Here is an 18,704-nt window from a genome sequence, read left to right as displayed (position 1 = left end):
GGTTGACAGTCATTATTCAGGTGAGAAGAAGAAGAACAAAGGTACATTCCCTGTATTCTTTTTCATAGAATCGTAGGAAGTTAGGCACTGGAAGAGACCTTGAAAGATCATCTAGTCCAGTCCCCCCTGCCAGAGCAGGGTCACCTACAGCAGTCTAAGTGGTCTCAGATATAAAACCAGTGATCCCCACATATCCAGGACTTGATTCAGTCTTTGAACATCTTGCCAGGGATGGGCACTTCCCTCCGGCAGGAAAGACAAAAAACAGCCATCAGAAGTGGAAAAACAGGTTCCCCAGGGGAAAATTCAGCAGTCTATGCCAAGTAAAGGAAGCAGGGAACAGCTGGTTAAGTTTTGGTCAAAAAGAAGCTGAAAATTTGAGCAAAGTTTATATTTATATATATTTATATTGAGATAGAATTTTTTAAATCTCTGCTTCGTGTTATTTACATATACATAATGCATATATACACATAACTATGTGTGCATGTATACATTCTGTAGAGAAGCTATTTCTATAAGTTATTATATATAGAGAGAGAGTTTTAAAAAATTATCTGGGGCCTTGCTCCAAATCAGATGGGCTACTAAGACAGGGCTACAAAGTCCTTCAACACTAAATTCCTGGAATAAAGGTGGGGCTGGGTTTGTGCATCTGCCACTTGTATAATTGTGATTCCTTGTCAGTACATGACAATGTAAAGGCAAATCTAGATAGGTACTCAAAATAGAAAGCCAAGTTCACAGCAAATTGACAAAAATCATACATCATACAATAAGATCAAAAAATACTGGTGAAGTATGTCAAATGAAAAGACAAGAACCTGATACTGGAGACCAAAATATTGAGCAAATTATTTTCACATTGTAATCCTCATTGATTAGAAAATTCTATCAAAGTAGTTAAAAGGTGATTTTAAAAATACCTTGGAGCTGTGACAGCTATTTAGCTCAGCTAAATTACAGAGCAGAATTCTTGAAACTCAGATTGTCATCTGCTGAAATATCTGATAGAAATCAATATGACTACCTGGTGATATAACCATATCACAGATTCACAGAAAGTTAGGGGTTGGAAGGGACCTCAAAAAATCATCGACTCCATCCCCCCCTGCCAGAGCAGGGTCACCTACAGCAGGTCACACAGGAACACGTCCAGGTGGGCTTTGAGTGTCTACAGAAAAGGAGACTCCACAACCTTCCTGGGCAGCCTGTGCCAGTGCCCTGTCACAGTGACCTCATAGTGAAAAAAATCTTCCTAATATTTATATGAAACCTCCTATGCTCTGGTTTATAACCATTTCCCCTTGTCCTATTATTAGTCACCCCTGAGAAAAGCTTGGCTCTGTCCTCCTGGCACTCACTCATTCCATACTTATAAACATCGATGAGGTCACCCCTCAGTTTCCTCCAAGCTGCAGAGCCCCAGCTCCCTCTGTCTTTCCTCATACAGGAGATGTTCCACTCCCTTCATCATCTTGGTTGCTCTGTACTGGACTCTTTCAAGCAGTTCCCGGTCCTGGAACTGAGGGGCCCAGGACACAATATTCCAGATGTGGCCTCACCAGGGTAGAATAGAGGGGGAGGAGAACCTCTCTTGACCCACTAACCACCCCCCTTCTAATGCACCCCCAGATGCCATTGGCCACAAAGGTACATTGATGGCTCAGGGTCATGCTGCCATCCACCAGCACCCCCAGGTCCCTTTCCCCTATGCTGCTCTCCTACTTATATAGTATTCCCATCTCTCTTTGTATTCCCTATCAGCTACGTGTCTTTCTCTTAATTTCAATATAAGTAAGATAGTCTGTTGGATTATCTGTGCCTTTCTTCTACTTCCAATTGAAAAATTGCTGGAGTTAAGTAAATTAAAAAGACTAGTAATTAGTTTTGTCTAATGTTATCTACTGTGGGTTAAAGTAGCTTTTAATTCTGAGTAAAATGAAGAGGCACTTTTATCTAAAATTGGGGGAGAAAACTTGGTGCCATAGGCAGTGGTGTCAGATTTGACTGTAACTAATTCAGTATAGGAAGATGGATTTATTTACCTCCTTAACTGCTCTTATTTTGATCTTCTAGTCTTGGGAACTCTGTTGGTTATCTATAGTGGGCATGTCCATGCTTTACTTTTTTTGTATTTTACATGTTTTTTATTTCACTTATTTTTGCTTTTTTAATAGTGTCAGAGAAAATGTGGTTCTTTCCCCTTTGGTATGGGGGAAACTTTTCCCCCAACTTTTCCATACTTTTGACCACTTTAGGTCTCTGCTGTGACTTTTTGAAGTCCTCAGGGGGCAATGGGTTTCTCATCAGACCCAGGCAGTCTCAGTTTGCCTGGATGCTAAGGTTACAGGACCAGTGTCCTTTCACTTACTCAGCTTGCTGTTTATGGAGCTCAGATGCAAGTTGTGACAGTCATGCTGTCAGACTGTTCTAGCTGCACAGCTCTGAGACTGGTTTCATTTTAGTCTTCTACAGAAGACTAAAGCAATTCCAAAGCAATTCCTGCTACGAGTTCACCTGAAGCTAGGTCCACAAACTTAGTCTGTTCCACTGAAGAGCTGCAAGAATGAGATTTCCATGTTACATTCTAAAGGATAGGAGGTGAAGGGACAATGTCACTTGCTATAACTTCAGTCTTCCTTCAGCCAGTATTTGTCTTTTTCACTCCTCTTCCTCAAATCTGGTTGTACCTACACCTCCACATGCACAGGTGCCTCTCTCTTTCATAGGACTAGTGCTATTCAGCTGTAATACCTTGTGGATGTCATGTCCTCCCCAGCTTGTTTAATACCCATGATGTTTTTGAATGCTCAGACAATAAATCTGTGTCAGAAATCTTTTGCCAGAGCTAAGACTTTGAAGACACGACTGGAGAAGAGAGCCTTGACATAGTCTTTGTGCTCAAATATTGAAGATTGTCTGACCATCTGTACAAATGGCCAGATTATTCCTTCTACCGTGTAGCAGAAATCAAAGCTTTATTCCATTTACAAGTTGTATGGGATTTGGCATTTAGTAGGGAGATTCAGCTGTTGCTGTTCACTTAAACAGAGGAAGGAGGAGTTCCATGAGGACAAAACCACCCAAATAAGAAATAATAAGTAACTGGATTACTGAGATACATAGACATGCATTTATATCCTTTCCTTTCTCCTACAGAATCCTATGTAGCTGCACGCATTTAAGCATTTTGAAAGTACCTAGGTGTTTTTTTTCATAGTTTTCTCAAATTCTCAGCTGAAACTATCACTTTTTTTAAAATGCTATATTGCCATAAGATTTTACAACTACAAATACAACATTAGATTTAAAAAAAAAAAAAAGTCTGAAGGTATGAGGCACACTGTTCCCACCTGCTAGAACTACTGCTGTTACTGAGTGGCACATGCTGAAACTTCAGAGAGCAGAAATGGGTGGCAGAATCTGAAATTCTAAGAGGCTGGGAAGGAGTTAGGCTTGTAATTTAGAGGCTGAAGTGGAAAGGGTGGTTCCGTGTTACATTAACTTATTAGGATCTACTTTATAGAAGAGTGTAGCCAGAATTCCTGGCACCAGAAGTGCTCTGTGTCATGAGAGTGCAAGTATCTCTGCACAGCTGCTCAGCTTCAGCCTCATGAAATCCAAGTGCAGGCATATTGCTCCCTTCCACTGGGAGGGTATTCTGCAGAACTCCTGCACTCAAATTTTCTTCAGCTGTCAAAGCTCCCTCCTGCACTTCAGTTTTCTGTATTGCATCTTCTCTGCCAGAGCTGCAGAGGAGTAGTGAGGAATGATCTAATAGACTTGAGTCTTGTTAGAGACAGGAGACAAGAAACCTGTGAAACTGAGCTCTGAAGGGACTGAATGGAACATGCTTAACTCTTCTGCATAAAGGACTGGCTCAGTTCTTTGCCTCTTGGTGTCCTGTGATAATTATTTCGTGGTAAAGTTTGCTCAAGAAGTTTTCTAATTCTTTATTAATTCTGCAGTGCTATGGGTCCCTGCCTTCAGTTTTACTCATGCAACCAATTGTGGGGTTATGCTTAAATTGCATGAGTGATATGACCTAAATTAAAAATGCTGATAAGAAGAAGTTCTTTTCACACCATTTTACTGGTTTGGTTAGGGTGCAACCTTAGTTGGGTAGGCAGCTGAGGGAGTGGTGGAGGGAAAAAGAGAACCTCCAAAACTGGTTTTGCCACTAGTGAAAATGTATTTCAAAATTCCACAGGCTTGCAGAGGTGGGGCTATGTTAGCAGCTTCCCTTGTCTCAGTGGGAGATTCATCATCTCTGCTCACTGGCCTTAAGTTGCCAGCTTGCAGCTTTGGTGCGAGAACAAAATTAATTTCACCATCACCATCAATATATTCAGGGCTTCTTGCTTTGATAATCTGGTTGAGTGTATGGGGAATTTACTGAAATGAACCTGCTGCTGCTGAGCATCTCTCAGCACCCAGTATTTCATGTCTGGAAAGCTGGAGTGTTACGAGGCAGCTGAAGTACATATGGTATATGTATGACTTTGTTTAAAATGAACTGATCAGTTAATTTCAGTTTCAAGGAAGTCCTTAAAATCTTGACTTAAAAAAAAAACCCCAAAACTTTAATCCTCTCAGTCTGCAGGCAGGTTGTGGTTCACCATAAGCTTAATACTGTGTTTCAATAAACTGCTGATCATTTTAGTAGGTGAATGTAAAGGAGGGATGAGTGCAGAAAAGGAGCAATTCTAAAGATTCTTCTTCCTGTGTGCAGCTCTCTATACCAGTGTACTGAGCAAAACTAATAAAAGTATATAATATATAATAACTTTTCTATTCTACCCTTTGTGGTAGCCTCTTTGCTGCTAATACCAACTTTCTTACTGGTTAAATGGAACAAGTAGTCATCAAGATATACTTCAGCTCTATAGCGGGAGGAGCCATTCTTGCTCCTGAAGCTCAACGAGCTGCTGGTCTCTTCCAGGACTCCAGCCACCACACAGTGCTTCCAGCGTAGAAGTCTAGCGGGAAGAGCCTTTCTTGCTCCAGAGGCTCGACGAGCTGCTGGCCTCTCCATGCCTCGCACCAGAGTGAGCTGAGGTGCCTTCTGTGGGTGTGTGTCCCATCTTTATTGGCCCCCTGGTCTTGCTCATGCCCAATAGGGGCCTGTCCTAATCAGGCACAGGTGGACTCACACCCACTCTTTGGCAACTCAAGGCACCTGGTTGACAATGTCTCTCTACAAGCTCTGTGAATTTTAGGAATGGAATTTCTGATTCCTTAAATAATTCTGTACAATCTTTTTCTTAGGCACTTCAAGCATGATAGGATCCTTTATCTGCAGAATTTCTAGTTAGCTGGTAATGGAGAATTGTACTGTTCAGGTAACACAGAGAAGATCTGTACTGATGCCAGCTGTCCCTCTCCATTTGAAGGATGTGTTCTTTTTTGCGTCTGATCATCAGACTTCATAATTTCTTAAAAGGCCTGTTAGTTTGAGTTGTCCTAAATTTGGGAAATCATGAAGGTTTTAATAAGATGATTCCTAGGTATAAGATCTCATATAATATATATAATGGTGTTCTATTGCATGTTGTTTGGGGCAATTGAAGTGGAAATGGAACTGCTTTGACACGCATTCTGTAGTCTCTGAACTGGTTTGGAATTGATTCACACTGCCCTAAGACTTCAGAGATGAACTTGAGAGGGGTAGCAATAACAGAAAGGTTTTACTGTTTTTATCCTTCAAACTGCATGTTTCCAGACATGCGGGAGAATTTCAAGGATCAGTCGAATTGCAAGGGTGATTTGACTTCTGACCTCCTTTTTCTGAGACAGAAAGCAAGATTTGGTTTGGTCTCTCCGAGTAAGTGAGAGTCAGCAGATACTGTGAAGTCAACTGTGGTATATGCATCTGTGCCAATATATCCATGGCACCTTTTTGTGACTGACCACCTTGGTGACTACAGAGATCCTAGGAGAAGGAAATATGGTAGGGTGTCTTTAGGCTATGCCCAAATTTCTTATCAAGCAGGTCTAACCCCTGCTATAATTTTTTGAGGCTTGTCTCCAGAATTCCAGGGTTTGGAATCCAGGAATAAAAGCCTGGAGGTAGAACTGAAGGTAATTTTAATATATATGATAGTTTCTGAAGGACAGAACTTGGTTAACTAACATTAATATTCACTTAAAGGTTAAGGGAAAACACACAAATTCACTTATAAAGAGTGGTTGCTTCTGTAATGTCAACTAACACTTTTATTACGTGTGGTTTCTTTTTCAGTGCTCCTATTATCTGATAATTCCGTTTTTTTATTTTTTTATTTTGCTTTTTTCCTAGAGATGTGAATTATGCCCTCATAAGGATGGTGCTTTAAAGAGAACAGATAATGGGGGTAAGTTTTATTCTTATTTTTTGTGAACTCTGTTATTTTGTATGAGGGAAATATGGCTGTGGCAAAAGTATTAAAGAGATCATAAACAGAAATGAAAACTGTCCTGGCTTGTTTGGAAAGAGAGCTATTTTACAGTACCCTTTCTTTATTCAGGATAAAGTGAATGCATGAGTGCATTTTCAGAGGATACCTCATTTACTAATAGGTTTTGTAACGAAGTTAGAGCAAAGAAGTTGCAGTACTGATTATCTGTCCCTCACATTTTTCTAATTTCAATTGCCAGGTTATTATCAGTTCTGTTCCTGCCTAGTAGATCTGTTAGAGAAAGTCTCCACTGAATATCCTGTCTTGATTATGTTTAAATTAATAACTGGGTGGTATGAGTGAAAAATTTCAATTAATGTTTCAATCACTTCTGGAGTTCCTTCTTCTCTTTACTGGATACCTGTGAATTCCTGTCCATCATCTCTGTAAATAGCCTGGTCATTTTGATACTGAGCTCTTTTTCTTCTGAGAGGAGGAAGTATGATCAGGCCTCTGGATTTCATTTGGGCGGTCTATGCAAGTTGTATTCTTGAGATTTTATGCTGCAGATGTAAGATGTAAGATACTCTGTATCTTAGCTTAGTGCTGATGCAGCTTTGCTGTTTCAGTTGGAGGAGCACAGAGCCCGTTTGTGTTTGGGCTGCTCTCCTCTTTCTGTTGTCTACACTTTGGCTGCAATGTACACGGTATGCTGTAGTGTTCATGTTCTAGTGTCTGCTTATCTGCTGATGTTACTGGATGTTCTTTTGGGAGATTCCATTGGGTCTGTGTGGTCTATATGACGGTGAAGCTATAGTCTTAAGTGCCAGCCCAGTACTTAAATCTTAAAACTATTCTTCATCTCAGGTTGATACAGGGAAGTGTTGAAATTGTGTCTTCAGAAATGTCAGCTGGACACTTGCTTTTTTTAGGAAATAAGTAATTAGAAAGCATCAAACCTCTTGAAATACACAGTAAGATTTGTGAAGTGTGAAGTAGCTGAAGTGTTTTCTGTTTCTATACTTACAGTAGTGTTTGGGAATGCCTTGCTATTCCTTGTGGTAATTTTGTAACTTTTTCTTTGCATAAACTTGAAACCATTTTGACATCCTGCATTGAAGATCCAGGCATCCTGCTCGTGATCGCTCTTATAGCTGTATTAATTGTGATTATGAATATTTGTATGAAATTTTGTTACTATATAAGATTTAAATTATTTAAGTTTGAATAGTAAAGATGTTTCACTGTTCCATAACCAGCTATTTTAATCAGTGAAAGCATCACAGTGTGAATTTCATAGCAGAGAAGTCTTTAGAATTTGTACTTCACCTTCTGGAAATGTCCTTGCCTCCTCAGTATTAGAACTTGTCCATGGTGTTAAATACAGTAAATTCTACCTTCTGGACTAAATGTCCATTGAATAACATCTTGTCAGAAGGATGTGAACATTTGGAAAAAATGAGCTCTGACTGGTGTTGCATTTCAGGAATCTACATTTTTTTACCTTAAGTTTTCATTTCAAAGAGTTGCCTAACAAGGGTTTGTGCCAGAAGAGTTTGACTTACGGAAATGTTGTTGAAGGTCATGTAATGTGCATGCTGGTGTAAAAGTAGATTTACTGTAGGCTAATACTTGGATTTTTTTAAAATGCTGTTACATTTGTTGTGAAGGGAGATGATAAAAAGATGCAGGTATTCCTGAAAAATGTTGAAACAAACATGTCTAATAAAACTTTATAAGGATCCAGCTTTAGAAATCTGTAATTACAGAGTCCTGAGTAAAAATAACTACATTGTCTCAGCTTTTCAGAACAAGAGAAGAAATTACTGATTTTATGTCAGTGATAAAAAGTTACGCTTCTTTCTGCCTTCTGGCAACAAGTAACTTCATTTTGTAGCCAGAAAACCAATGCATTTTTTGTTTTGAGTATGCAGATAGCTGAGCTAACACTTGGTCTGTTACTTCCATACATAGGGTTTGTTGCTTGTAGTGTGGTTGTGTTTTTTTTGTTTTTTTTTTTTTTTGTGTGTGTGTGTTAGAACAGTCTTCTGGATATTTGCTTTTTAGTAATTGTAGCAAATGTGTTTTGAATGCGGAAGATACTGTGTTTTCTTCTTAGTGTTTTTTCTGTCTTGTGAACTTTCACTGCAGGCTTCCATGATTTTCTTAACATGCAGTAAGACACTGTTACTGGAGGGACAGTCCTTACCCTGCATTGCTTCCTCCATCCCTGCCCCTACATACATTTCAACCACATGAAAGCAGTTCACTGACCAGCTGACTGTGCTAATACTGGGACAGGGGGATGTCCAAGACTGTTCTTTTAGCAGCAGCATCTACATTGGCTGTAACTGGGAGCAGCCTGATCTTATACCTCTTACATGATGGTGTTATCTTGCCTTTAAAAAACTCTGGGACACTAAAAGATAGATATTGCTAAGTAATCTAGTCTATTACTGACTGAATAGAAAATAGTAATGGTGGTGTATGGTGTGGTTGTTCTGGTGTGTTGTATTTTGGTGTTTGTTTTTGTTTGGTCCCTCTACCAGCCTGCCTCCCTTTGGTGTGAGGTTCCTTGTGTACATTCTTCCTCTTTCTCTCCTCTTACTGGCCTTTTACTGCTAATACTACTTTCTGGAGATCAGCAGTTCTTTAGATTTGCTTTTCAGGTTTTATATTTATGGTTGTAGACATCTCCTGTACCGTAGTTGAGCTTATCAGTACAGTTGCTAAGAGGTAGTGTTGGGTTTTCCAGTATCATCTGTGGCAAATATGGCCTTGTACTTTTCAGTGATACCATAAATACAGCATTCTTGGAGCAGTACTATCATGGGCCTTGTACAGAACTGAAGAGTGCAAGCCTGAGATAGTAAGGGGAGAGGAGCATATCGTGGGGGCCAAACAACATTTGTCCTGCTCTCTTTATCAATACGAGCTGGATTCTTGGGAAAGTTCTTGCATGCCTTTCTGAATGCTTTCCTAGCCTACAAGTATTTATATTTTGGGACTTAATGAACCAGAAATGTTTTGGGCTTTTTTTGTGTGTTCTGTGCAACAGGAGTCCATTACACTACCAATGTGTCCATTTCTGTATAAAGTTTAGTGTGGCAAGGCATGTTGCAGTTCATCTGTACAGTGTGTCAAGAGGTACCTGGTTTGTTTTGAACTTGTTACTTCACAGCTTTATTTGATGACACTGGGCATTGGCCAAGTGACAGAAATGACAATGAGCAGTTACACTGTGTTCAGCTTTTCAGTACCTCTCTGGCTTTATAGCCCTCTGTACTCCTATATTCAACTTTTGTCTCCTTTTCAGGATGAAGGAGCCCAGAATCACTGGGCATTCCTTGTACAGAAAACTGCCCATCCTCTTTCCCCTCTATATGTCTTCCAAATGGTACATAATCCTTACCAGAGCTGAATTTGAAATTTTAGAGAAGCAAATCTGCTGTATCTGATGCCATGGAATCTCTAGATTGAAAAATGATTGCAGTATGGTTTAAGGTTCCCTAACACAGACTACTGATGTACTTATGGGCCACCATTTTTTCATGCAAATTTTCTCATTGATTGAAGAATATTCTGATAAGCCTAAATTTTCATACTACCCTGAAATAGGACAGATCCAGAGATTGGAACAAAAGTATTGATTTTAGCAAGGCTTTTGCCTGAAAAATATTGTTAAAATTGAGTGTACTTTTTCCTACATTTGCTTGGAAAACTGAAGACATGGGTAATTTACATATTTGACTACTTTATTATTTTTACAGTCATAGTTAACTCATCACTATTTGGGTTACTGGAGGTAGAATGTGATGTGGAAGTTCAGTTATACCTAATAATAGTGACTGTACTAGTGAAGTGGTTTCTAGACAGTGTTGTGGAAATGGTTCATTTAGAGATGGAAATTAATCCAGATGATTCTTCACCAGGTTGCTAGCGTGTCTGAATCTGGAAGAACTGAAGAGTTTATGTGAAGAACCAAGTTGAAATGGCATTTTGTTGCTTGTAAACTTTAGTACTCTGGAGAGAACACAGATTCTTGGCTTAGTGGTGGTGGCTGCTGTCGCTGTAATCAGAATCTGTAGTGAACCTGGAGAGAATTCTTACTGGATTTGGGTGGGAGACATCCTAATCTGCCTCAGTGGTCCTTCCTGTGCTTTCCATTGTCAGAGACCTGAACTAACCCTGAGCAGCAGCAGCTCAAGTCTGTTTGCACATGTTTGTTCAGTCTCTTCACACTGTGAAAATGATCATTCTGCTCTGGCACTTGGATAGACCTTGGAAACAATGCAATTGCATTAAGCAGAGTGTAGCCTGGACTAATAGCCATGGTGTGGCTTGTCTGTCACTGGGTTATCTGTGCTGAGGATTATTAAGAGCTGATTGTATTTAGCTGAACATTATTTGTAATGAATTTGTTGACAGTAGCAAAACATTGGATGATTATGATCAGGGTAATAGTCAGAAATTGTATATGTTTTAGTATTTTGGCTGCTCAATATCTTGGACTTACAGCTATGGTTAGGTTCTGTGAACAGAAAATAGACTTTCCTATGTATGGACTTTGTGAAATTTGTTTCTAAATAAACATTAGGACTTTTTCAGTGTTCAGAGACTGCAGTAATATAAATTCTGTTAGGTTAGTTACTGATTCATTCATTTTTCACTGATACTGAAAGTAGAAAAGTAGGATTGAGCTGTGAAAGGAACTGTTTTAGTATATTTAATGACAGAATTCCTTGCTAACTTTAGTATTTGTGTTCATTTGGAGGCACCACTCTAGAGAAACATGTGACAGAATATAGAAGTTTTTCTAAAATGAGAAAAACTGATATGTGTATGAATTGCTTATTGATTTGCTGCCTTATGTATAAGAAGGCTATTGAAAGAGATTCTTTAGTTTTGTACTCTGTGTTAGGTTAGTAATTGGACAAATATAAACAGATATTTTTTTTGAAAAAGAGAAGAGCAACAAGTGAGCATTTGTTTAAAGATACTTGAGAATTGAAGACTGACAGTTTGGAAGCTCTTCAATTCAGTGATGTTTCCTTAACTGTTGCAATTCCATTTGACAGTGAGGAGGAAATAAACTCATGACCATTTGAACTGATTATTACAGCTTTGGAATCCCGATTCTTTTATCTTCTCATAATACTGAGTACACAGTCTGTTTTTAAGTAAATTATTCAGTTGCATCTAATATTTTGCATCTCCCATTTAAATAGTTTTCTTACAGTATTCTTTGCCCACAATTTTCTGTAAGCCTAGAAGGCTTGATTTTGCTGTAAAAGTTGTTACTTTGAAATCTGATTCCACTGGATGATGATAAGGAATGCTGTGTAACAGCATTCTTTGTGTGACTTTTCACCAAGAATTCTTTGCAGCTGCTTAGGGAAAGGCAAACTAACAATGCAGTGGTTTTATGTCATCCTCCAGGCCCTCTTCCCATCCCCTGAGTTAGCTTGGGGAGCTCCCAAGTCTATAAAAACATCATATGCTAGCTTTTCCTGTTGCTGTTGTTCTTATTAGAGTAAGCAACTCACCCTCATGCCCTCATGTTTACAGTTCTGATGGGTTTTCTTGGTATTAATGTACCAGTGTGGATGGTATAATGTCATAGGTATGTGTTTGGGCATATGCACTTTTCAGGAAGTGCTGACCTACAAATACTAATGTCTTTTTATGCAGATTTATAAGAGTTCGTATATGTGGGGTTTTTGCTTATTTTGTTTTTGCAGTTCTTTTATTTAAACTGGGAAAGGCATTACAATTGATAAACAATTTAAAATGTTTCATTAAAAGGAACACACATAATACCATATAATTTAAATTGTATATTTATTATTTATATTGCCAGTAATAATTTATAACTAGGACGGTTTTTTTTAGAGAATTAAGTACGTATGCTACTTCTTCCTTTTGTTGTATAAAAGGATTTCTTGAGGTAGGAGGAAGAGACTTGTTAATGCCATAGCATAGGGTGACAGATAAAGTTACTAAAGCTATTAGCTTACTCAGTGGACCAGTAAGAATGTAATCTGTAAGCAGTTTCAAAACCAAACAGTTTGTTGTCCTAATACATGATGGTCTATAGTGAAATTTTCTTATGTACTGATTCTGTAGTTTAGGAATAAACTTTGATGGAGTTTGGTGAAATTCTAGTGTAAGACTCTGTAGAATGAAGTATTTTCTTCATAGACATTTATTTATTTATATTGTATCTTCATTCTATGTCTGGTGGTTAGTGTGAGCATTTTTTTTACCCAACTTCAAAAAGAGTGGATCAAGCAGTATTGTGAATAATACTGCAGTAGTTCTAGCAAACTCTAAACCTCTGTATACTAGGGTAAGGAAAAGACAATAGCTTAAGCTGACAGATTTCTTTTCTCTTAAGTTTTATTGTCTTTACAGAAAAGGAAGATCAGAGTCAAAACAAAGGAGTATGGAATGCCTTAATGAAGGCTTAACTAATGGTCTAAAATAGTACTTAATGTTACCCTCTGGCAAACAGTAGCAATAAGGGTCTTAAGTACATCTTTACTGGATTCACCTTTCAGATTGAGATAGAGCTGAGTCTTGGGGTCAGTCCTCAGATCTGATGGTTGTGGAAACTGAGGGTAGGAATTTAATGTAAATGCAGGACAACTATTGACCTCTCCTGAAAGGAGTGGATTATGGTTTTCCCATGACTGAGTGTTTCTTCACCTGGTGGTTTTGTGTCTGGTAATCATACAGCTTCAGTATGGATTGCATCAACTTATTTACTGATCTTACTGGAAGGTAAACTTCTGTTTTGCTCTTACAAATCAGGTGAATGCCCTGCTGCATGTCAAGCTGATACTACAGGGGAAGGGCAGTGATGTACAGGTGAAACTGAAAAGGCAAGATCTTCCCCTTTAGTGACAGCCCAGTTGAAATGGATTGAAGTGTATCCTTAAATTAAAATCTGGAGCAACCCTTGTAAGATGCCAACATTTCAACAAAGAAAGTTTTTTCAAATCTAGGAAGAATACTTTCACAGAATTGTCATGGTTGGAAAAGACCTTTTAGACCAAAGCATCTAACCATCCCGCCCTAAGAAATCAATCACCATCCCACTAAAGCATGTTCTGAAGTGCCTCATTGACAGTTTTTGAATACCTCTAGGGATGGTGACTCCACCACCTCCCTGGGCAGCCCATTCCAGTGCCTGACTACTCTTTCAGTAAAGAAATTCTTCCTAATACCTAGTCTAAACCTCCTCTGGTGCCATTTCAGGTCATTCCTCTAGTCCTATTGTTATTTACTTGAGAGAAGGAGTGAGATGTATTTATAAAGAATTAGTGAGAAATAAAGAAGTGGTGAGAATCATTTAGGAATTTACACAGAATACATAAACAATTTTTACTCTGGAATTTGTGCACAGTTAGGGGATGGTGATGACACCCCAAGGCTTTCCTGTGGGACTGTGACTGGATCTAGGTGTGAGTGTGATTCTGGTCTCTCCAGTCTGTTACTGTTTTGCAGCGTATCTTCAACACTGGTTATGGGATGGAGCACCAGTGTAGTGTCTACTGTGTGTCTGTTCATTTCCAAGCTATAGGTGGACTGTCTTTGATTTGGAAGATAAGATGGATTGCAACTCTGTTGCTGTTATTTTATTATGAAAGAAAAAATGATAAAAACAAGGCTTCAAAATTTGCACTGGAAGATGATTTAGAAGCACTGTGAATTTATTTACAGTGAAAGTGCTTGTGAATCAAGTTTTCAACACAAACTGTGTTGTAAAGGCAAAAAATTAGCTAGATGGATAATGTATAGTACATTGCTTATCTTCCTTGCTTTTCATTGTTAATTTTAGATTGCTTTGTTAGAGTTTCCTTCTAGTTAGAGTTCTCTTTTGGCAGCAGTGTTTTGTTTGCAGATGGTGAAACTGTTAAGGACTATCTGTTCTCTGTTGCATTGAGGTGACATTTAATTTCAGTTAGGATTTTGGAGCCTGAGGTTCTTTACTCTTTGAGTGTTAATTAATAATGTATATTCAAATTATACCTGCTAAGTATGTCCTGTAAAGTTGTCAAAGAGTTAAAAAGTTAGGCACCTGAAAAAAAGATCTCAGCAAAAGATGAAAATCTGGATAGGTTCTCTGCTGGTAATTGGCCATTTTGTATGCCAGAACGAGATGTAAATAACAGCACAACTCAGTAATATATATTTCTGAAGGATAAATCAAAGTAAAAAAGGACTCAAAGGAGAAGCTGGAAGTTCCATAATATGTTTTTAGTCTCTGAAGGCTTTTCAGGTTGAAATTCCAATTTCTTATATAGGAGAAAACTGTTTTCATTATTATTGTTGTTATCAGAGTATATCTTGGAGTTGGTTTATACGTGGTTTTGATGTTGTTTTAGTGTTGGTTGAAGCTGTTTCCTGAGATCTTTTCAAAGAAAAGTGTATTAACTATACTTTTGAAATCTAAGCAGGATTTCCTAAAGTTACTCGAGTTGAAAGCACAGTTGAAGTAAATGTTTATTTTAATTTAGCTGTCACCAGTAAGCTGTTGCTAATAAATAATAACCAAAAACTGATGAAATCTTAAAACTTCTGGATGGAGGCATTGATTCTTCTAGAAAACTGAATCCTTAAAAGCAAAAGAGGTAGCTTGCTGTCAGTAGTTTTTTTCAGTAGTTTCAGAGAAAGCAATTCTGCTAAGAATGCACAGAAACAAACACACTCAGTGGATGATTTGCATCCTTATAATACATTCCAGGAGACTTTATAGTGGCCTTCCAGGACCTGAAGGGGGCCTACAAGAAAGCTGGGGAAGGCATGAAAATTTAGGTTAGGCATTAGGAAGAAAGTCTTCACTATAAGGGTGGTGAAACACTGGAACAGATTTCCCAGGGAATTTCTGGATTCCCCTCCCTGGAAGTGTTCAAGGCCAGGCCTGACTTTGAGCAACAGTGGTCTAGTGGGAGGTGTCCCTGCTCATGCAGGGGGCTTGGAACTTGATACTTAAGGTCTCTTTCAACCCAAACAATTCTAAGATTCTATGATTCCCACATTTTTTTTTTTTAAAAGCTAAAGCCTAAGTTTATCTTAAAATAAACAAGTCAGGCATTGTAATTAGTAAAAATATTAAGAAAGCACATGTTCAGACTGGCCCCCTTACTCAAAGATTAAGCTAAGTAAGAAAAAAATAAAAAAGAAAAATAAAAATCTGAGGATAGGGAAACTTTTAGGACCATTTTCTAATATGGCAATACCTTCATTTACAAAAACATTTGTCTGTCCCATCCACACCTCCTTACCTCCCACCCCCAGTTAAAGTTGTTCTAAAAGGGGGGATGATACCAAAAGTAAATCGAGTATAAGAAATTCTGTGGCAATAGCAAGAGTTTGTTAGCAATTACAGTAAGTTTTATAAGTAACATTAAAACGAGTGGTAAATATGTGGCCAGTTTGAATGCAGACCATGCTAAACTGAAGTGAATGGAAGCTTGTCACTGACTTAAGTAGTTAAGAATGTGGTCTAAACAGATGATTAAAAAAACCTCATTTGGAACAAAAGTGATCTTACAGATGGCATGAGTTCCTGGCTGAGTTTGGAGAATATTTAAGAAAAGCCAGAGTATCCTGGTTTTATTTTTGTGGGGTAAAAAGGAATGGTAAAAAGCTAACTTCAGTTCCAACAGAAACAAGTGAGAATGTTTTAAATGTTATTGAATGTGTAGAACAGCGATACTGGAGGTTTTTATTTAAAGTCTAAAACATGCTTTTACAGTGGTATTTTCCACACTAAACATGTTTTCACTGTGAGGATTACAGAGCACTGGCATCGGCTGCCCAGGGAAGGTGTGGAGTCTCCTCTGGAGACACTCAAAACCCACCTGGGTGTGTTCCTATGTGACCTGCTGTAGGTGACCCTGCTCTGACAGGGAGTTGGACTTGATGATCTTTCAAGGTCCCTTCCCTAACTTTCTGTGATTCTGTGATTGGGAAAGCTCAAAAGGACTGGATTTAATGATGGGGTTCTTTTTTTGGGAGAATGGGAAAAGATGTATAGTTGCTAATGAATTTGATACTTGCCCAGGAATAGTGCAGGAAATTATTTGAATAGAAAGTTTACATCATGGTCTTTATGGTTTATATGGAGTTAAGTGAAAAATGTGTATTTTAATGTAGTCTTAAATAGCAGAAATCCTTATAAATGCTTCTCCTGTGAGCTCTATGTACAGTTTGCATGGGTGTCTCTTTAGGGTATTTCAGTATCCCTGCAGACATAGTAGGCAGTAAGAAGTAGACAAAAGCACTCAATTTTGAACATGGCAAACAAATACTTTGTTCTGTTGGGATTTTGATCTCTGTGCTTGCCCTAAGAGTCGTTGTTTAACAGAAGGAAGTGGCAGCAGAGGATAGGAGAGGCATTTTCTCAATGTGTTACACAGCAACACACAGAGTGTGTTACACTCTTGGAGTGCAGAAAACATTAGAATTAAAGCCTGCTCGTATGCTAGTTGCTCCTTCTTCCATCAATGAGACACAGGAGACAGCTATCACACTTGCTTTGGTGGTAGGTGCCCTTACCTTCATGCTCTCTCTTAGTAGCAAAAGTAGCTGGACTTTTGATGGTTAGGCAAAAGAAGATGGCTGTTGGCTTTCTTGGCTGTTTTCCTCTGCTACTATCTGGTCCTTATGTGGTGAAATGGAATCTTTGTGACCTCTCAAGTTGACAAGTTTTGTGGAGGAGCCAACAGACTTCTTTGAGTTGTCCAAAGATGGAGATTCCACAATACATATAGGCACCCAGTTCTTAACCACACTTGTTAGGTAGGTGTGGTTTTGCAGGAAGAGCTGCTGAATCTCTTTTGTCTCTTCAAGGTGAACTGGATGTTGCTCTCTGACAATTTTTATTTCTTCACCACTGAAATATTAGACAAAAGAACATTTAAGCAGTTGTGTATGGGATCTTGTGAGGCATGGTAGGAGCTGGTGCTGGAGTCAGACTTCTTTTAGGATTTGGGCATTCGAGGCTGGTAACATAAGGGTGCTTCAACCTCTCCTCTGGTTTAAATTTTTAATTGGCAGGTTGTGATTTTTCAGGAAGGTCAGGTTATCTGGGGTCTAAAGATGCCAGATGGAAGCCTATAGAAAAGGTCCCTAGTCCTCTGTTCCCTGGGGAATTATTGGCCCCTGGTACACAAAGTGTATTAGCGATGTGGTACTTAATTTTTTTCATTATGAGGGTACTGGTTTTGTTATGAAAGACAAAAGTGGGCTGTTGCCCATAACTATCCTGGCTGTTTGCTCTGTATTTTGTAAATCAGAATATATTCAGCTTGCAGATTTCTGGCTATATTGTTTTGTGGGTTGGTTTTGCTTTTTATTTTTGATAATGATGTAGAGTTCAGTTAATGTTACTTCTGAAACTTTTCTTGTGGTGAAAATTCTTTGCTTAACCTAAATTTCAATTGGCTTAGTTGGTTGTTGGTTTGCTTATTTTTTAATGTCTCGAATATTTTGTATATTACCATTATAGCTTTTTATGACAAGTAAATGTAATGGGAGTATAGGCTTAATTATGTTTGAAGTAAAAGCTTCTGCCATCTGTTTATGAGTAACTGACTAAGTTTGTTGTTTTTTTTTTTTTCAAAATTTCATGTCACTTTTCTACTGGTTTAATGGCTTTCTTAGATGAATGGTGTTTCTATTTAACTTTTTTTTTTTTTGAGATTTGAAGATAAATATTTGCCATTAACACCATATTAACTTCTATTTTTCCATCTTTAGTTACATGTCTTTGGTTTGGGGAATTTTAAAGTCTTAGGAAAAAGTCCTTTTAAGCACTTACTCTCAGAAAATATTTCAAGTACAGGTCAGGACAAAAAGGACTGCAATTTTTATAGGTTTTTTTTCAGTCTATGCGTTAATAATAATTTTACTGTTGGAAGTGTGTTTAAAAGCAATGCAAGTTGTCAGTTTATACTTTCCCCTGTTCTTTAATTAGTCTCATGCTTTTTCTGTATGGAATAATTCTACAAAGTATTTGTGAATAAAATGATGAAGCAGCACAGATACTGTATTTAGTTGCAGTTTAATGCTTGAATGAGAGGTGTTATGTTGATTGGGAATGATGCTTATTAGGAGTGGTTTGTGCATTTATTTTCTGTACAAATTATAATGACCAATTCAGTAAATGGGGAGGAGGACACCAATTGTCTGGAAACAACTAGAAAAAGGCTGGTGCTTTAGTAAGTAGAACTTTAGGTTTAGGTCAGTTTAAGAGCCAGAGTACAGCTGGATGAAGATATCAAGAATCTTTAGATTCAGCAGAGTAGTTAAAAA

At 38.2% G+C, this 18,704-nt stretch overlaps 1 protein-coding gene across 5 annotated transcripts in view; it reads left to right on the top strand.

Moving 5' to 3' along the window:
- MLLT10 (MLLT10 histone lysine methyltransferase DOT1L cofactor) overlaps nt 1–18,704 on the top strand; it is a 125,855-nt gene that overhangs the window by 24,635 nt on the left and 82,516 nt on the right. For 4 of the 5 annotated variants that reach the window (XM_030444959.1, XM_030444958.1, XM_030444960.1 and 1 more), the window contains exon 4: nt 6,302–6,356. The exons of the other annotated variant lie outside the window; for it this stretch is intronic. In XM_030444959.1, the coding sequence (XP_030300819.1) occupies nt 6,302–6,356 (55 nt within the window). The remainder of the gene's footprint in view (nt 1–6,301; nt 6,357–18,704) is intronic. 5 annotated transcript variants of the gene reach the window in all.

The sequence above is a fragment of the Calypte anna genome, chromosome 2, assembly GCF_003957555.1.
Source record: "Calypte anna isolate BGI_N300 chromosome 2, bCalAnn1_v1.p, whole genome shotgun sequence".
In the NCBI taxonomy this organism is placed as follows: Eukaryota; Metazoa; Chordata; class Aves; order Apodiformes; family Trochilidae; genus Calypte; species Calypte anna.
The sequence above is the reverse complement of the archived record's forward strand: the minus strand, read 5'-3'. Positions and strand labels throughout refer to the sequence as shown.